The 21,067-nt window shown below is 42.8% G+C and overlaps 1 protein-coding gene across 1 annotated transcript in view; it reads right to left on the reverse strand.

Moving 5' to 3' along the window:
- The window catches only part of STXBP5 (syntaxin binding protein 5), a 186,108-nt gene that overhangs the window by 6,504 nt on the left and 158,537 nt on the right, over positions 1-21,067 (reverse strand). Inside the window, 5 exon segments of the mRNA XM_030886748.2 lie at positions 3,163-3,274; positions 9,744-9,909; positions 10,258-10,627; positions 14,003-14,242; positions 18,848-18,898. Coding sequence (XP_030742608.1) covers positions 3,163-3,274; positions 9,744-9,909; positions 10,258-10,627; positions 14,003-14,242; positions 18,848-18,898 — 939 coding nt within the window.

Below are 21,067 nucleotides of genomic sequence, written 5' to 3' on the forward strand. Positions count from 1 at the left end.
GTAGGATCAAAGAGAAAAAGCAGATATAGTGTTTATTCAGTTTTTGGCTTCAGTCTTGAAAAGCTGCAGATAAGATGCCTCCTTCTCTTCCTCTCAATTTGCCTGGTCACTTACCCAAACACCAACATTTCCCTTGATAACAGCTCAGGGACCCCGCCTCTGCCGACCTGACAACACGCAGGTGAGGGAGACGATGGCTCCTGCTGGTCTCCCCAAGTCCTACTTCCATGACATTGCCTCCCTCTCAGACTTCGTGAACATTCTTCAGTGCTGTCTGCGAACTGCCTGGCACTCCCAGGGCTCCATGTCGGACTCACCTACTCTTCTCATCTTCCACTACCAGGCATGACTGCACACGAGGAGCCTCACAACCCCAGTGGCCTCATGTTTTGTCTTTAAGGCCCATGGCTTCCTGCACAGAGTCTTATGTAACTGTTCTACCCACAAGGAAGCTCCCCTGGGGCTTTCTTTATTAGACAGGGCCCTCAAGGTCGCTCTTCATAGTCATTCGGTGTAGGCATCTGTTACCTTTCCAATGAGTGTCGAAGTATCTTTGGCCACGCTGCCCAGTCCAGTGACTCAATGGGTTTAAGTGATGGGCTACTAACCACAAAGTGGGCGATTCAATCCCACTACAAAGATGAGGCGATCTGGCTCCTTAAAGATTCACAGTCTCGGAAATCCTAAGGAGCAGTTACTTCTGTTCTGTCCCACCTAGGGTCACTGAGTTAGAATTGACTCGATGGCAGTGAGATTATTGGTTCAGTTTTATCAGTAAATTATGGCATTCTGATATTAGTTCTGCCACCCACCACACTGCTCCTTAGGGTTTCCGATACTGTCAATCTTTTCAGGAGCACACAACCAAATCTTTCTCCCATGAAGCTGCTCCTGGATTTGAACCACGGACCTTGCATTAGCAGCTGGACACTTAGCCCACAGCACCAGCAAGGCTCTTTATGGCCACTCACCATCTTCTTTCATCACATGGTCCCACTGTTTCTCTTACTAAGGCTGTGACAATGAGTTGGAAAAGTCTACTTGGAGCGGATTTTCGGTCTTGTCAGCTCCTGCTTGATCTGCAGGATGTCTCTGTTGGCTGTATTTCTGCCTCCGGGGCACAGCTTCCAACACCATTTTCTCCATCCTTCCCCTGCTGCGAGTCAGAGCTGGGCACACAACACCTGACACCTGCTCTGTGGTTGTCACTCTCGCCAGTGTGTCCTCACCCCTCTCCCGGGTCCCCATCCTCTGCTACCACTTCATGGTCCTGCTTCTCAGGCGGGCCTGGTCTTTCACGCCCTCCTGCAGGTGTACATCTTCCAGGCGCTCGGTCCTGCGTCCGGGAGCGTTCACTCTCCCTTTCAGCTCCTTGATGGTGGTGTTTCCAGGCCTGGGACTTATCATCTTGAATATGATAGGCACACTACCTGTTACCCCAAGTCCCCAAATCTGAGGTATTTATTTGTGATTCTGCTTCTGCTTTTTCTTCTGTTTGAATGTTCTTGGTGCTGGCAGAGGCTTGAAACTTTTCATAAAAATAATTTGAGTCCTGAGATTATGCTACATATACTCCAGTGTTTCCAAAAGTGGGTGGATACCGTCCTCTGGGGGGGTGCTAGAACCCGCCAGGGGTGCTGCAGAAATCTTACCTCCAGGTTATGGGCTAGAATACAAAAGTTTCCTCTTGTCAGCACGATGCCGAGTCTTTTTTGTTTTGCTTTTTCTCTGAAAAGGAGGCGGGAGGCCTAATAACTTTGGGACTCTGGGCTGCACTCCTTCAGGGAATGCTTTCATTTATTCTGCTACGTGCCAAAGGTTCTAGTGGTCTGGCAAAGTCTGAGACAAACTTGAAGGCTGTTGGAGAGTTTGGATCATCGAAACTGAGCTGAGAGGTGTGTCTGGGTGTTTGTGTATTTGGTTTCCTTCTATCTAGTTAACCTTTACCTGTAAGCTGCAGCAGACCTTTGGGGTCCCTGCAAACATGGAGCTGTTGGTCAGGATCTCTTTTCCTCCGGTGCCTGGTCTCAGCCTCCTGCTGCAGTAAGAGCCCAGAGATCCAGGTCACCACCCAGAGTTCCCGGCCTCCTCTGGGGGGTTGCTACCTTTTACTATTAGCTCTCTGAGCCTTTTTTCTCCCTGCTTCTATTTTTTTTTAATGAATCATTTTTATCAGAGCCCTAACAACTCTTAATAATCCATACATCCATTGTGTCAAGCACATTTGTACATATGCTGCCATCATCCTCAAAACATTTTCTTTCTACTTGAGTCCTTAGTATCAGCTCCTCTCTTTTCCCTCACTTCCGGACTCTCGGAGCTATTTCAGAATCAAATATATGCAAGTGTATCTGTTTGTATGTGTATTTTATATAAAATCTGATGCAGCGTTATCTCTCAGCCTCAATGTGTATGTCCTTCCGAATTATCTCATCCCAGGACCTGAAAAGCAGGCTTCATTCAACGGAATTAACACTGTGGAGTAATCATCGAATGCATTTTTAAAATGAAACTCCACTGCTACTCGTTGCTATTTAATTACAGCTTTTATTTAGTAAAAAACATTTCAGTAGCAATCAATAAAAAAAGGGGGGGGGAGGCAAAACAAACAAAAAAAACCCTGAAACTCAACAAGTGCCCATAACTCCTATGTGGTAAAAGGGTGAAACATGCATCGATTAGTTCTCTCAAAGATCAATTACTCTTTTGTGCCAATTACATAGAAGGTAGTAAATGAATCAGGTTTTGCTATCCTAAATAACTTTCTAGCGCAATAAGAATAATTGTGCAATTCCTGAAACATAGTCAATATTTAAGTTAAAAAAATTTAAAGGTAAGGTAATCAATTAAAGGCACTAACGGAACTTAAATAATAATGAAGATAACCCTGAATAAAAGAAAGTGGATACTTTCTAAATTATTAATTTCTAGTTGTGAATTCAGCCATATGAAGCTAACTAATCCATGTTAGTTCCCTATATATAACCCTGCTTTGAGAGAGAATGACAGAAAGTAATTTTAAATATTTTGTTAAAACTTGCATGTTAGTTATAGTACACTACAGAGGAAAAGAGCATGCTCATCTACACATGTAAGGAAAACTTACATGGCTTGAAAGTTTGTTTCATTGATAAAACATCTAAAGGAAATAGATCAACTTACATAGTTCTTCTCTGTCAAGAGACTGTGCACCACCTCCAAACAGGCCTTTAAAGAAGCCCCTATTGGGAGCTTCAGGTGTTTCTACAGGAGTGAAGAGTTCACCCAGCATTTCCTGAAAAATCAGGAGAAAAAAAAAAAAAGGAAAACTGTTAAAATTCCAGGGAATCGAAACAAGAATTCAGAAAGGCAGTACTGTAAACTCTGAAAGTTAAACTGATGACATTACCTGTTAAGAGTCACAAGCTTTTAAGGAACCCATTCTAAATGAGCAGGCCTAGTACATATCCACTTAGTGCTTAGGACTGAACTGAGGAGCTCTGTGGCGCTGGGAGGAGCCTTGGTGGTGTCGTGTACACACTGGGCTGCTAACAAGGTGAGCAGTTCGAAACCACCAGCTGCTCCTCGGGAGAAAGAAGGGGCTTTCTACTCCAGTACAGTGTTACGATCTCAGAGAGGCAGTTAAACCCTGTCCAAAAGGTTGCTGTGAGTGAAGATCCAGTTGATGGCTGAGTTTTGTTTGTTTGTTTGGTTTGGTAGCGCTGCTAGGTAAGCACTGGGTTGGCGGTTTAAACACAGCAGCAGCCCCACAGGAAAAAGTTGAGGCTGCCTGATCCCTAAGGATTTATAGCCTCGGAAACCCTCTATGGGGTCCAAGTGGGTGGGAATAAACTCAACAACAATGGGTACGACTAAGCTCACTCATCTGCTGCTTGCTCTTTGGGCTTCTTTTCTTTGGACCCTCATTAATTTTATTGATCTTCCCTCAGAATGAGTTTGTGGCTTCACTGATTTTTCCCTAGCTTATATTTGTTTGGTTTGTCACTCAATTGATTTGTATTTATTTTTTCTTGAGTTTAAGTTTTTTCATTTTTCAGTTTCTTACAGTTCATAAAGTGGAAGACATCATTTTTTCCTAATATAGGAATTTTAACCACTCAATTTGCCTCTAAATTGAACAGTTACATGTTCTATTGCTTTGATTTCAGTTTTGTTCATCTTTCCTTCTACAATATCTAATTTGAGTTCAATTTTTTATTCTCCTTTATCTTCTGTCCACCACTTGCGTGTCAGTTTACTGTACCGTGGTGGCTTTGGTCTTGCTGTGAGGCTGGAAGCGACATTCCTAGTATTTTCAAATATCAGCAGGGCCACCCGAGGAAACAGGTTCCGGCCGAGCTTCCAGACGAAGGACAGATGGCGGGGAGGAATTAGTCACGGAGGACCTGGTGTATGGCACGAAACACTGTCAGATATGGAAACCTAATAAAGAGAAGCACAGCACTGCCGAGAGTGACAGAAGCCGAGCCTTTCAGGTCAGAAGGTGCTCAAATAAGACTGAGGAGACGCTGGCTTCTCAAGGTGGAGTCCACCATATTGATACGGATGGAGTCAGCCTGGAGGATTAACCCTTTGGGAGCGTCTTTGCTGATGGGGCACGACTCAAAAGGAGAAGAAACAGCTGCACACATCTGTTAATAATGGGAAGTTGGGATGCACAACGCAGACTGGAGGAAAACTGACGCTGTCAACATGAAAAGGGCGTCCGTGAGGTGAAATGGACTGGTCACACTGGCCACTCTGCACCAGAAAGTTGACCGCAGCGTCTGTGCATGTGCACTACAAAAAGAGTAAGGCAAAGAACTGACGGATGAGAAGAATTAACTGATGCAATAAACACGATGAATGAAATGTACATATCTCAATATGTTAAATGAAGACATTTCAGATTAAAATGAGTTAAAGATATATTCAATTACCCATTTTATTTCTTTAGATGACACATTTTACTGGTGAATATAAACATGAGAGGAAAATTTTCCCATAAAAAGCAGTGACTTAATTTGGAAACTTAGGAACCCAAGGAAAAAGTATTGATCCAAATGTACACTGGAGATTTTAAAGTTGGGGGTGGCTGAGTGGTACAAACAGAGACTGCCACAAATACAAGTCGTCCGGAGCGCAGTGGACAAGCCTTGCCCTGGGAACCACTGTCGTGCTCCTGGTAACTCCCCTACCAGGGAACTGCTAATGGGGCATGACTCAAGGTGGAGAGAAACACCTGCAAAGATCTTGTGATGCTTGGAACTTGGAATGTGAAAAGCATGAATTTAGGAAAATTGGAAGTGGTCAAAAATGAAATGGAATGCCTGTAGATTTCCTAGGTATTAATGAGCTGAAATAAACAGGTATTTGCCATTTTGAATCAGAAAACCATATGATTTATTATGCCAGGAGTAACACAACAGGAATGATGTGACATCCATCTTCAGAGCCAGAAAGGATCTTGCTAAGTCTGTCATGAAGCAGTGCAATACTATCTGTGATTGGATTACACCCATCGACCTTCAAGGAAATCCAATCAATACAACTATTATTCAAATTGATGCACCAACCACAAAATCTAGAGATGAAGAAATTGAAAAATTCTACCAATGACTTCAATCAGAAGTTGATCAAATATGCACTCAAGATGCACTGACAGTTATTGGTGATTGGAATGCGAAAGTTAGAAACAAAGAGGAAGGAGGCGGAGTTGGAAAATATGATGGGCTTGGTGATAGAAAGACAGCTGGAGATCATAGGATAGAATTTTGCAAAACCAATCACTTGTTCATAGCGAATACATTTTTCAGCAACCCAAATGGAGACTATACACATGGACTTCCCATATGGAATACACAGAGTAGAAAGAAAAGATCGAACTGGATGTCAGAAGAGACTCTTGAAACTTGCTATGAATCGTAGTGGAACTAAAGCAAATGGAATTGAAAGGATGAAGTCAAGGAGCCAGACAGAAAATTTCAAAAGGCAGCTCAAGAAGGCAAAGCCAACTATTATAACAAAAGAACTCAAAAAATCGCCTTAAGTCTCAAGTTGCAATTTTGAAAGATCCTACTGAATGATGTCGGAAGCATCAAGAGAAGATGGAAAAAATACGTAGTCACAGTATCCGAAAGACAGTCCACCATTTCACGAGGTAGCATATGAGCAGGAGCCGATGGTGCTGAAGTTCAAACTGAGCTGAATGCATTAGCCTAAAACAAGGCTCCAGGAACTGATGGGAGACCCACTGAAATGTTCCAGAAATCTGAAGGAGCACTGGAAGTACTCACTCATCTCTGCCAGGAAATTTGGAAGACAGCTACCTCGTCAACAGACTGGAAGAGATCCATATCTGTGACCATTCTGAAGAAAGGTGACCCAACAGAATGCTCAATCTACAGACCAGTGTCATTGATGTTTCACACAAGTAAAATTTGTCTTAAGATCCTCCAAAACCAGTGACAGCAGTAGGGGTTCAGGGAGCTGCCAGGGGTTCAGGCTAGGTTCAGAAGAGTACGCGGTACAATGATGTCAGATGGATCTTGGCTCAAAGCAGAGGGTTACAGCAGTACACTGCCAGGGAGCTGCCAGGGGTTCAGGCTAGGTTCAGAAGAGTACGCGGAACAATGATGTCAGATGGATCTTGGCTCAAAGCAGAGGGTTACAGCAGTACACTGCCAGGGAGCTGCCAGGGGTTCAGGCTAGGTTCAGAAGAGCACACGGAACAATGATGTCAGATGGATCTTGGCTCAAAGCAGAGAATACTAGAAAGATGTTTACTTGTGTTTCATTGACTCTTCAAAGGCATTCAACTGTGTGTAAACCGTGGATAACCTTGAAAAAAATGAGACTTCCAGAAGACTTCATTGTGCTCCTTCAGAACTTGTCCATGGGTCAAAGGGCAGTTGTGAGAAGAGATTAAGGGGATACTGCATGATTTAACATCAGGAAAGGTGTGCATCAGGGTTGTATCCCCTAATCATACTTGTTCAACTTGTATGCCGGGCAAGTCATCAGAGAATATGGATCATATCAAGAAGAGTGTGGCAAGAGAATTGGAAGAAGGCTTGTTAACAACCTGAGGTATGCATGCAGATAACACAACTTTGCTTGCTGAAAGTATCATAACCTTCAGTAAGGATTACAACTCAATTGAAGGCAGAATAAAATCCTCACAATTGGACTAGTAGCTAACGTCACGATTAATACACCATAGCTTAAAGTTGTCAAGGACTTTGTCTTGCTTGGATCCACCATCAATGCTCATGGAAGCAGCAGTCAGGAGATCAAAAGATGTAATGCTCTAGGTAAATCGGCAGCACAAGACCCCTTCAGAGTACTGAAGAGTAAGGATGTTACTTTGTGGACTCAGGTGCACTTGGCCCAAGCCAGGGTATTCCCCATCGCACTATATGCATTAAGTAAGAAAGACTGTAGAAGAATTGATGCATTTGACCTATGGTGCTCGAGAAGAATAATGAAAGTAACATTTGACCTACGGTGCTGGAGAAGAATATTGAAAGTAACATGGACTGTTAAAAGGACAAAACAGATCTGTTTTGAAAGAAGTAAGGCCAAAATGCCCTTTAGAAGCAAGGATGGCAAGACTTCATCTTACATACTTTGGACATATTGTCAGGAGAGATCAGTCCCTGGAGAAGACATCATGGTTGGTAAAATGGAGTGGCGGTGAAAAAGAGAAAGGCCGTCGATGAGATATATTGGCACAGTAGCTGCATCAATGGGCCCAGGCATAGGAATAATTGTAAGGTGCGGGACCATGCAGTATTTTGTTCTGTTGTACACAGAGTCCCTATGGGTCAGAGTCAACTCGATGGCTCCTAACAAAAACAACAACAAATGGTTAAGCGTTTGACTACTAGCTGACAGGTTGGAAGTTCCAATCCACCCAGAGTTGCTGCAGAAAACTGGCCTGGCGGCCTGCTTCCAAAAGGTCACAGCCTTGGAAACCCTAAGGAGCAGAGTCCTACTCGGACACATGGGGGTGGAGGGGGTGTTACAGTCAGAATCAATCAGACTACAACCCATAGCAGCAGCAGCAATAACCAGTTTGCTGGACTGTCAAGGTGAACAGCATTAGTACCCTGGACTAATCTTCCAGTAGATGTGTCGTTTACTAAAACAGGAACAAGAACAGCAGACACTAAGGAAGCACATTGTACCTGGCACACTGCTAACCACGCAGTGTGTCTGGTCTCCCTGGGGCCAGACCTGCCTGTGAGAGGAGTATTTCTAGCCGAATGGTAAAGGTGGTCAAGCTCAGACATACTGTATCCTTTGCCCAGTGTGTCACCAACAAGGCTCAGGCTTGAACAGACTTCCTGACACTCAAGCTCAAGTTCGAAACCGATCACAGCATCACACTTACAGACATACAAAGAGGGCTTAGTGGCTGAACAACCTTTCCCTCTAGAGACTCTTCTTCTAAACATCAAATATCAATTCATGAGTGAGCTCAATATTACAAGAGTACTTTTGTTTTAGATATTAAGCTGTCCATTTCTAGTATGTGTGTGTGAGTGTGAGTGTGTGTGTGTGTGTGTGTACACAAGTATATTGGTACTCAAATATTAAAAAGGGCATAGTTTTGGGTTGAAAGAATTTGTTACCCCTCACATGAGCCCTGGCAGGGTAGTGGTTACACATCTGGCTGCTAACCATAAGGTCAGAAGTTTGAAACTACCAGCCGCCCCATGGAAGAGCGAGAGGGCTTTCTATTTCCCCCAAAGAATAAAACAGTCTTAGAAACTCGCAGAGGCAGCCCACCCCATCTTACAGGATCTGTACAAGTGGGCGTCTACGAGTTGGCAGTGAGTTTGGTTTTGGTTTTATACATGCATCTCGTCACGGTGGAAACACATAAAAAACAAAAACCTGATTGCCACTGAGTTAGCTCCCACTCACAGTAACCCTGTACAACAGCGTAGGACTGCTCCATAAGCTTCCCAAGGCTGTAGTCCTTGTGGGAACCCTGGTGTACAGCTCTGCTACTAACTGAAGGGCTGATGGTTCAAAATCACTAGACCTCCATGGGGAGATGATGTGGCCGTCTGCTTCTGAACAAGCCATGGAAACCCTGTGGGGAAGTTCCACTCTGTCTTATAGGGTAGCTGTGAGTTGGAACTGATTCAGCCCTAGCGGGTTTTATCTTTATGAAGAGTCCTGGGTTTCACTGCCTTATCGCTGTGTCACCGGCGCCCCTTCCATGGGCAGAATGGTTCATGGGCTCTGAAGAGTCACCAAAAGGTCTTGGATTTCCCATGGAGACTCCCAATCAGCGACTATAAACACAGTGCACACTCTTAGTGCAGTCTCCTCTAAGTGTATCCTGATGTAAGCGCCTATAACCTAAGCATAAACGTCTGTCCACTGAAGTTCCTTTAATGAAGTAAGTGGATGCTGATGGCGGGGAAAGCTCCTGCAATCTAAGTGTAGCTTCAGGGAGGTGTACATGCCTGCAAGTGTAAGGCATGAGCGGGGTAAGGGCCTCGCAGAGGCTCCAGGGTGCAGGTGGTTTTTGAGCTGCTGCTAAATGCAGTGTTGGTAGTTTGACCCCAACATGGAAGAAAAGTCCCATTGATCTGCCCCCATAAAATTACAGCACCCCAAACCTCTACGGGCCCGTTCTCCTGTCACTGGGGGTGCCATGAGTTGGTGGCCATCGCTGTGGTACCAGACAACAACAAGAGAAGACGACTTTAACTTGGAAGAAACTACAGCAAGTTCTGTTTTTTTACCTGGAGATTTTCACAGGTCTCTTGACTGTAGGTCAGTCTCTGGATTTCCGTTGGTGAAACAAGATACAACGCTTGTCCGTTGTTGGTGAAGCAGAACGTCCTGGCTATTCGCATGTTGGTGAGGGGCAGGTAATACACATCCAACAGAGGCCTTAAACTTGGCAAACTTGAGAAGATAAAAGAAACTTGTTAATAGCCGATAAAGCAGGTTTTCAACTTGAACAACGTATGAGGTGAACAATGGCCAGCAGCTTAGAGGCCTTATGATCTAGTTTGTATAATGGAGCCCCAGAGGTCCACCCTTTGGCTGGAGGTGAATAAATTCTCAGTGCACGACTGGAATGCATAAGCGCTACAAACAAGAGAGGGATCGTGAGGCTGGCACAGGACCAGGTGGCGTTTCATTCTGTCGTACACAGGGTCGTTAGGAGTCGGGACAGACTTGATGGCAACTTACAAGTTTTCAAATAACATAAAATTCTGGTTTGAGGCAGGAAATCTTTCTACTGCTTACCTAAAAGTCATGATATGTCCATTGGCACAGAAACACGCAAGGCAGATACTGTTACTCAACGCCACAATGTCCCCACGAAGTACAAATGAGGTCTCGGTAATATTCTGCTTATAAACACAGTTCTGGGTTGGCAGTGAAATTACTTTTGCTTGCTTTTCAGAACAGATCACTGCATACTGATTCTCGCTGATTTCCTGAGAAGACGAGGGGGAGACTGAGACAGGCCGCCGCTTTTTCAACTTCTCCTTTTCGTCTTTGTCTTCGGGCACGTTGTACTCTCTCCATGGTTCCTGTGCGGGTGGTACCAAGCAGCCGGTGGTGTCGAGAAATGCCATCCTCAGGATTGCACCCTTTAGCCTCAGTATAGTACCTGAAACAGGGAAGTTTTGTAAATTGGTGGTGGTGGAGGGGAGTGTGTTAGTCCACAGATTACATATGTGAAATCTAACCGTGATGGAAAAGACAGTCCAAAGGCGCTGGATGCATACTGAACTGAAATTGGACACTGGCTTGCTCACAGGCCTCAAACTTCAAGCAAGGCACTTTGAGTCTGGGAAAATACACTGCCGCTCTGTGAGCACACACACGCTATTCATTTACATTTCACAACTTACCCTGGGCCAAGTCTGGGCATCAGTGTGAGTTGGGTGAATAAAGCATTGGTATTTCATGCAGTCTGGGCTGATGTCCCCTCAACACCCAGCAGGCACATGTTCAGGAAGTATTACCCACTGCCCCTAAGTGGAGGTGGACTCATAGTGACCCTGTGGGGTTCCCGAGACTGCCAATCTTTACAGAAAAAAGCCTCATCTTTCTCCCTCGGAGCAGTTGGTGGGTTTGAACCATTGACCTTGAGGTTAGCTGTCCAACACTTCCCCAACAGTGCCAACAGGGCTCCTACCAGGGAGTATCAGACCAGGAGAAGAGTGCCGCACTGCTGGCCGGACAGCCACTCGCCACGCGTGGCTACGGTGCACGGGAAAGTTTTGAAATGCCAACCATGAGGATCGCAGCCCAGTCCGTAACCACTGCACTGCCAGGGCTCCTCCAATGTGGCTACTGAAAAATTTGAGATAATCTATGTGGCTCACAATACACTCTGACGGACAGTATTGAGAGAAAGACAAAACCTATCATTTCTAAACACTGTTTCATGACTCACTTTTAAAGAACTTACAGATAAATGGCATATGATACAATCAGGCACTATTTTGCTGAGTTGAGAATTGTAATGTAAGGAGCAGTCAGTGGGCAGCTGAGTGCCAGGTGGGCTGGCTAAGCCCACCAGCTGCTCCCTGGAAGGAAGCAGAAGTAAGAGGCTCTGCAAGAGGCGCAGCTCCATTCTCTCTCGCGGAGGGTAGCTGTGAGCGGGGATCCTCCACGGCAGGGAGAAGATCTCCATTGAGGGCTTATGTTTCCTGTTTTGATGTAATTGATGATACTTTCCTCCTCCACATTCTTAAAAAAATCCAAAAGCTTTACGCTTGCTCATTTTTAAGAAAGGCAAAGGAGTCCTCTAGTCTTCAGCTCTGGACACCACTGGAAGGGCTCCACCCTTGATTTATCATTCTAGTGCCCATTTCAGAAGATTTTCCTTATGATTTTATATATCTATAATATTCTGCAGCTTTCCAAACATTTCCCATAGCTTATTTTATGTCTAAGAGGAGTCGCTGATGGTCCCTCAAAATGAAATTTTGAGGGGACAGACTCTTTCACTCTCTCTGTGTGTGTCCATGTTGTGTCCACAGTGGGGTTGCCAGGTCCATTTATACAAGACCATCCAGCCAGCTCCATTCTTTGCATAACTCGGCAAATCATGTCCCTTAAGAACTATTCGCTGTTGACTAAAATTCAAATGGAACTAGGTGTCCTGTGTTTTTGCTTGTTAATTTGATCCCCTTAGCATATAATTCAGGTTTGGTATTCAAATAATTTAACTATTTTACACTGTTTGGTCGAAAAATGCCAGTTAGAATCTTCCTGTTTTAATTATGATTTACCTCATAGCCTATTTTAAAACTGCTTTTAAGAAAGTGTCCTGGTGACACTGCGGTTAAGTGCTGGGCTTCTAGCCAAAAGGCTGGTAGTCTGAACCCGCAAGCGGCTCTGCCACACGGTGGAGTCGTGGTGACACGTGGCCTTCTAACTGCTGGGTCAACAGTTCAAAACCACCAAAGACGGGGCTTTGTGCGTCCCTCAAGAGTTCCGGACAGTTAGCACACAGATGCGGCAGTCTGCTCCTGTGAAGACTACATATAGCCTTGAAAACCCTTTGTGGCAGTTCTTGCTGATCACTTACACTCACTCCCTGCCACAGCGGCAGTGCCGGCTCTCAGCAGACCCTGCAGGACGGGGGAGAACTGCCCCGGGAGTTTCCAAGGCTGTAACGTCCCGGCTGTACAAAGTCAGAATTAATGCCGTGACAGTGGGGTGAGTTTGGCTGGTTTCATGTAAGATCTCGCTCATTTAAGTGTTGGCTCATCCAAAGAGTTCTTTTAAAGCTTTGATGAGGTCAGCTGCAATCCAGAGGCACTGAGGAAACTCTTGCTAGCACATGCATGGTTCTAATGTGAGAATCGTCCAAAGAATCACCGAGAGCATGTGAGCATATTGGTCTTATAGCTGGCAGCTCTTAAGTGCAGGGCCAAGTAGTGCTCGGCCCTCGCCTTGGAGAAGAACAGAGAAAAGAGAAAATTCAAGCAGAAACCCTTCTGCTTGAAAATCACCTCTGTTCTCCTCACAGCTTCAATACAGGTAACAAGACATGCGCATCATTGTCTTGTTGCATCACTGAATTTTTAAATAGGCCCCTTCCTAAAAATAACCCCCCAGAGGCGTTGTCGAGGATGAAGTCAAAGAGCGGCTCCTTTCTCACATTTGAAATTGGCACGGCCATCAATTAAACCAAGAGCTCATTTGATTTTGTGTTTTGCAAGGTAGAAAGGATCCTAAGTGCCTTTAGTGCAGTTAATATTAAGTCAACGCTATCAAGCCCTATTGCTCATTTCTATGTATTAGAAATGTTATTTTCTTTCTGATTATTAACTAATACAGGTTTGTTGTTGAAAATTTAGAAACTACAAATCAGTAAAATGAAGAAACTTATTTGCATCCCCACTACTCAGTGAAAATTACTGTTAAGCTATTTATTTTCAGCTTTGTGTTATTTTTATTCCTAATTAAAAACAGCAAGAATGTCATCATTATACAACCTGTTTTCTTAAGTCTAACAACTGATTATGCTCTATAGACTCAATGATTTATATGGCTGAATGACTAGATCTTTAACCTAAAAGTAGCTGAGATCTAAACAGTAAAATCCTGACCACAACTTAACGCTCCCTTTCAAGCACTGTTCAAGTCCAGTACGACTCCACCAGCCTCAGACAGTCCGGAGCAACAGAATTCTCACTTATTCCCAGGCCTGAAGGAGTCCACATGCATTTGGTAAAATCCAATCTCATTTCCAGTATATGGGGATATTAAATTTTCCTTTAAAAAATATGCTATTAAGCCAGCTTTCTAAAGATTTCAAAAAGATCAATCGTATGACATGTCCGCTCAGATTTCTTTTTACTAATACAATACTTGAGCATAGGCTCTTCCCTTTCTCCTGAATATGTACAGTTCTGCTTGTAGAACATCACAGTCCCGAGGCCCCGACACATACTTTTCTAACCATGGTTTTTCTCCCCACCTTCTTCCTAAGTGACAGTCCCGTGCAGCCCCAGGGCATACGTACCACTTGGAGACACAATGACCGGCTGGAGAAGTCTTTGCTCTCCCCCAGGGGGAAGGTTCAGAGCGATGACAAGCACGGTCCCTAACGTCGTACCAACCCATAAACACGGGGACGGCGAGGAATCGGCCTTCCGGGTGAAGGTCTCACAGAAGTGAAGAGCCGAGATGGCCTCTCGAGATTCTTTATCGATGCTGGTTACGCTGGAACTCCGAGATCGGCTGAAGGAATTGTCTTTGACATCTGAAATGATTTTTTTTTCCTTTTTAAACATTGTGAATGAGTTTGCTCAAATAACAACCCACTTTTGAGGAGATAAAACTTGGGCAAGTAGTTAATCTGCAAAAGATAAATCCTATAGCATCATTTGATCGTCCTTTCAGCTGAGGAGAAAAACGATCTCCTTTTTTTGCTAGTCTTACCACCCCCCCAACTCCTCACCCCCACCCTTTGCTCAGACAGACAAGCAGACAAACATGCTGCTAGCCTGGGCTGGGTGGTCAGATGCATGTGGAAGGTGGGACTTGTGGTCTCGGGGTAGCTCTCCATCACCATCCATGCGCTTCTCAGCTGACCCCTTCCTGTGCTCACGTAATCTGTAGTTAGCTAGAATGCTACAAGAGTGCGGGCTATTGAAGGTTTCTGCCTTTCCAAATGCATTCAGAAGCACAGGTTTTCTCCACTACCAGCCCAAGCTTTGTTGAGGTGGTGTCAAGCCAACTTTCCAAAAGGCATAGGATGTTGGTGAGGAAACCTGCCCTCTGATTCTTCTGTAAAAGTAAAAGTGCGGCACACCTTTTTTTTCTCCCCCCAATCTGACCATATGAAAGCCTTTAAGGTCATTTAAGGAGTCCGGAGGTGCCATCAAAGGTCTGCTCAGAGAACACAAGGTTGGTAGATGAATGCGCACCCTCCCCCCGCCCCCCGGGGTTCTTCAGGAGACAGGCCTGTTGATCTTTGAGAACCCAATGGAGCAGTTCGACTCTGCCACACGTACTGTCGAGAGTCCGAATGGACTCCATATTGACCAAGAGCCACAAACAGCAACAAGAACTTGGCTTTCATTTTTGTTGAATGCCATTTTTGTTGTTATCATTGCTCATCCAAGGCATTTTACATCGACATGTGCAGCTGGCGTCTGGCTCAGACTTACCTTGAAACCAGGCACATGATTCCCTTTCCCTGGCTCTGTCTGTGATGATCAAAGAGAACTTCCACACCAAGCTCACTGCCGTCGAGTTGATTCCAACTCATACAACATGGACAGAGCTGCCCTTGTGGGTTTCTGAGATTGTAACTCTTTACGAGCGCAGAAACCCTGGACTTTCTCCTGCACAGCAACTTGGGGTTTCAAACTGCTGCCCTGGTGGTTAGCAGCCCAACGTGTAACCACTTACTAATAGCTACCCCACACTTGTCAAAAAAGAGCCACACCAGTATGTCTTCAAGAACACAAAGAAACCCAAAGAGGATTTTCATTTTTTAATGAAAATAGGATAAGAGGAAATCTAGCATTGAGCATTTGTTTGGCAGTGAGGGGGGTGTCAGCAAGCTGCATTCCCAGGACTGACACTGGGTACTGTTGCCATAGCTGTAAACTGTGACTGTGAACAGGATGTTAACAACATTTTAGATTTTCCTGTGCCACTTGGTATGATCTAGCAGGTTATTTTTGGGGTCTGGGGATGCTCAAAAGTTTCCCCTACAAATTCATAGCAAATACTGCTTTATTCTGTGCCATTTTAGCGTGTGCAAAGCTTGGGATTGGGGGGGGGGCTGTATTAATGAAGATTTGCTCCTCGTTACCCTACCTCTGGGGTGGTCAACCCCAAATCTCTCGCAAGCCTTGGCCTCTTTTGGAATCACATTTGCAAATGCTTGTACTTTTTTTTTTCCTGTTTTACCAAACTATGCACACACACAAGAAATGTATTCCCTCCAGAGGACATTTTTGTTCCTAAAGATGCTATTTCTATCCATGACACCGCTGTTCTCCAGGTTACAACATTCCCAACGAGTTGCACTTTTGAGTCTCCCTTTGATTTTACCAATACATCTTCTGGGATGCCAGGCTGTATAAGGCAGTTTATTCTGATAGTCTGCTTCTTTCTTTCCATTACCACCCCACGTTCATTACCCCAGTACCGGGCTTCATCATCTTTCACCTCGTCATCCCCAACTGACACCTCTCCCTTCATTCTCTCCTAGAGAAATCTGGCCCCAATTTGTTTCCATAAGGTCTAATTCCCTTACCTTGCTATGAAATAAAAATCCTGAGTGGCTCCCCTTTATCTAATTGCATGTGCACAATCTTAATTTTAAGCTTCCTTAAAAGATCCTCCACAAAATGGCAACACCCCCATCCTATCGATCCTCTGGGCCTTATTCCCCATTGCTGTCCTATTTCAGTTCCCTGTGAGAAATGAATTGGGCTAGATGATGTGCTCACGCATACCCTGCACTTCCCTACGTTTTGGCTTTTGTTCCTGGCTTTCTCACTGGTGCCCTGGCCTTGCTCTTTACCTTCTTGTCCTGACTCTGCTTAATCCATCCCAAGAACACACATGGTCTTTCCTGTTCTTAAGCCACAGGTCTCTGCATAGCAAAGATTCTCAACTGATTTTTGCTGAAGACAGATCTACTGTTAAGACTATCAAATAAAAGTCATTTCTACTGTGCTAAACTGCTATATTTACTTTCAAGTAGTTTCTATTGCTCATATCTGACAGATCACTTTTCAAACCACAGGCTGTCACTGCTGTCAGAAAGACTTTTCATACTGCCAAGAAGGAAACAAATACACTAAAGTCTTCTGTGTTATACTCTGGTGAGTAAAAAGTATAATTGAATTCTAGTTGTGCTGCCAAAGCAAGCTCCACCCCCCCCACCCTTAGAGAAGGTTTACAATCAGAGATCTAAAAATCTTCTCTTAATTATATTGTGCAATGCAACTGTGATCTTAACTAGCCTGTGAGGACCATAAAGATTTTTTAAGCCATGGCAACTGTGTGGGTCATTTCGGTTAGGTTCTGAAAATGCCTTCTGTTTGCCTGAAATTCCATGTTACAGATTATGATGAGGTAGAAATAAATTACTTACTAAAAATAAAATTACTTTCCATAGTCAACAGCTTATTACTGGATCATTTTAATGGGATATTGATTCCAAATATTCAAGATCTTGATAATTTCCTAACATTTTGGGTAAAATTTTTAATTGATTTCTTAGTGAGAGATATATTTAATGCTATTTAAATAAAACACAGAGTACAAGGCAAACTGACATATATTTTTAGTTCTGATGTATTTAAACAATGAGACGTGATGACACAAGATGGTCCAGTAACATAAATTTCTGTAAAAATTTGTATTTTTAAAAGTCACAGCAGATGGCTTATAATAATCTGTATTCCCAATGTAAATTCACAGGCCAAATGAACAATGTTTTAACTTAATGGACTCATTTAACTACATACCCTTCCTAACTACAATCCTATTTTTATTCTATTTATAAAAAAGGTAACACGGTTCCATCAATGTGAGAAAAACAGAATGAATCAGAATCATGTTTGAAGATAATCTATAACACAGCAGAGTACAGACTTTGATGAAATTACTAAAATGATTCATTAATGCATTGTTAAAAAATAATTGGTTTGATATTTTTGCTAATTTTTACAAGTACTTCTACTACATGTGCTTTCTCAGACCTTTAAGATGAGAAAAGATAAAAAACGCTTTCAACTGTTACTAAAACCTTCAAATGAAAGCTCTTGGGCCAGCCTGAGAGTCTGATGAAGACTGCATAGACGCCTACTGCAGGAAGTACTGTGCCTGCCGTTCATTTTTTCATCAACAAAGGAAACTTTGTCCTAGTCAAAACACATCTTTCCTACATGCTGGGTTTAAATTGTACTCCCTTAGACCTGTGATCCCGCAGGATTATACTAAATTGTTTTTTCTTGTGAAAGAAAGAAGCTTCCTACTCACTCCTAATCACCAGCTTCTTTTTACCCGGGTACCAGACAAAGCTCTCAAGCAGACCTTGACACACCTGCGTTGTCGGTAGGTGCCAGCTCATAAGAAGAGACGCAGGGTGTGCAGAGAACAAAGCGTGGGAAGGTGGGGCGAGTGGGCAATGCAAGGGGAAATCGAGCTATTTCTATGCCAGAGGTGGGTGCGAGCATCTTCAGACAGTCCTACTTTTTGTTCCATTGAAGGAAACTGAAATTTCTGAAATAGACATCAGGTTTTCTTTAAAGCCTTCTTTATATACACCACACTACATCTTAGCTTTATCCTTTTTGAAGTGCCACTTGTCCTTATCCTAGGATATAGAAAGGCTGTTTGTAGGCTGACATTAACCAAAGTGAATACACGATGATATTTATTTTTTGTAATGGATGAACATAGAAAAATACTATGGGAGAAGAAATGTATTTCAGTTAGTTAAGAGCAAAAAAGTTCAGTAATGATGATTTGTGATATGGGTGAGTCATTCCAATATAGAAAATTAGAAGTTTATTATAATTTAATAAAAAATAAGTTGATACAGAGTTTAAAATAAATTTTCAGATGGTCAAAGGTATAAAACAGTTTCAATCTGAAACTGTACAAACTTGAATTTCATACAAACGTTTGTCTGAATGTAAGTTACAGAGGGCTAGGAGAATATATTACTTTGGTTTACTTGAAATCATGACTATCTTTTATTGTTTACGAAACTACTAAAAGCTACGTTTAAAGATGTTTAATCCTTCAAAGTCTTAGTCATTTTAAAATCTGGCTTTAGATGATAGTCCAGTGGACAGTGATTTAATCATCCTACTTCCTTACTTCTTTTACTTACCTAAGTCAGGCTTTAGGTCAGTAGGCAAGCTTAACTTCCTTGACATCTTTGCTGAAAAATAAAATGCATTTTTAAAATTCTGAGAAATATTTGATCCCTTAATACCAAGTGATCTTCAAACTAGAAGTGACTACTTCAAGACTACAGGTAGATGCTGGGACTGAAATAAGATTAATAAAATTATAGGTGGAAAATAAATCTGACTTCCGGATTTAGATTTGTACTTACTCGGTGGACTATCTCTGGGTGCTTGAAGTTCATAAGGGAAGCCTTCTAGGTCTGACGTGCAATTACTGCTTAGGCTTATGTGAAAGGACTAGACCTTGCTATGAGAAGAAAAGCCATTTCTCAAATGGGATGTTTTACAGATGAGGGCAAGGGTGGCAAAAGACTGAGTTGGGGAGATGATGTAAAACCTTTATAGGTCCTCATCTTCATAGTGGCTGTGCTCAGTTTTGCAAGCCAAAAAAAAAAAGGAAAGGGGTGAAATTTCTAGGATATAGGACAAAGCTCAAAGACCACATGATGAAAATAATTGGCTCATTCTTTAGTGGACACCTCTATTTACATTTGTGAAAACAAAACAACAAAGTCATGCTCAGTCTGAAATGACAGTATTTATATATACTACAGGCATCTATGTTTCTAGGCAGTATTAGATTATTTTTAAAAAGATCGTGCATAAATGTACTGGAATTCACTTCCCATCCTCAATATCAGTTACCTCCTTAATCCAGGAAGTGATTTCTAGTTAGAAGTTGTTTAACTATAGCTACCGTGTTAGTAGTAGTGCATGCGTAACAGAACAGAACTTCCTACGTGAAATTGGGAAAAAGCATTTTTTTGTTAATACACGAATGTGTACATTGGGTTAATCTTTGGACTGTTAGGAGATACTTAAAGCACAGACCCTGCTAATCCACAAGGGCGCCATGTAAACAAAGAGAAATCCAGTCATAGTATATAACTTCCACATCTAAAAAAATGACAAATCCAGTGTTAGGAAAGAGGCATTAGGCAAACTGGGAAGGAAAGGGGGAAAGGAGGGAACAATCAAGTTTGCATTTCTACCCTTCATTCATCTCATTAGCATCTTTTAAGAAATAACACTGGGTTAAATGTATCAATTATTCCTATCCCATTTTAACCCTGGCTTAATTCATCTTGGTTGAAAGATAAGTGGATCCCGAGTTCATGGTGGTTATTATACTTGAATCCCAATTCTGTGGACATTTGAAGGTCTGAACCCGCAAACACCATCCTCTGGAAAGCACGGTTAAGTACTTGGAAAGAGGCTTTCAATGGGCAGCACAAGGACAATGTTCACATGTTGATCAATACCACTGACGCACCACACGTGCCATCTCAAGAGAAACAGTCCAGCAGATTCAGAGTCTGCAGTTCTGCTTAGGACTCAAGCTCCTGCACTGCCAGCCGCTCCTGGGAGAAGCTGGGAGTGCTGCTCTGGGGACTTAGAGCAGCAGGGTGCTTAAAGCTGTAAGCAACTTTCAGGTCAGAATCAAGACTGGAGCCCAGGATCGACACGCATACACATTAAGTTTACAACAAAGGTTTCCACAGTGAGCATCAATAGCTAGTCTATAAAGGGTGGAAGCATACAATGGTTGGGGCTGGGTTTGGAGTAACACCAAACATGGGTTCAAATCCACTTGGACCAATGATTAGCTATATGGGCTTAGACTCATCACTTTGTTTATCTGAACCTCACATGTCTCCATCTGTAAAATGACAAGGATAACGTTCATGTCATGATATAAGATGATGTATGCATAACACTTAACAACATATAACACAGAATAAGGATTTAATACATGCTAGTTATTAATTCTTTTTGAGTAAAAGCCAAATGAGACAGGAACGTTTTCATAAGCTATACAACTGAGATATCAATATACTTTCAGAAAGCATAATGTCCCTTCATTCAATTAGGCAGTAATATTTCAAGTAACAAAAAAAAAGGAGAAAAAATTCGGATATCAACATACCATGCTATGCTCAATATTTTTAGTTCATTTCAAAAATGTAAATCCAATACACAGCTAAAAAGAGCAAAGAGAAATAACCCGAGTAATTTCTAATATCATCATACCGTGCTTATTCCTTTTTAGATTAAAAAATTTAAATGTGTTAAATATTTTAGTTAAAATTTACCAAAGTTTTTATTCAATAACCATACATGTTTTTATGGCAAAACATATT

Source organism: Echinops telfairi, unplaced genomic scaffold (assembly GCF_000313985.2).
Source record: "Echinops telfairi isolate 266 unplaced genomic scaffold, ASM31398v2 ScPeMD7_3533;HRSCAF=4204_0, whole genome shotgun sequence".
Classification (NCBI taxonomy): Eukaryota; Metazoa; Chordata; class Mammalia; order Afrosoricida; family Tenrecidae; genus Echinops; species Echinops telfairi.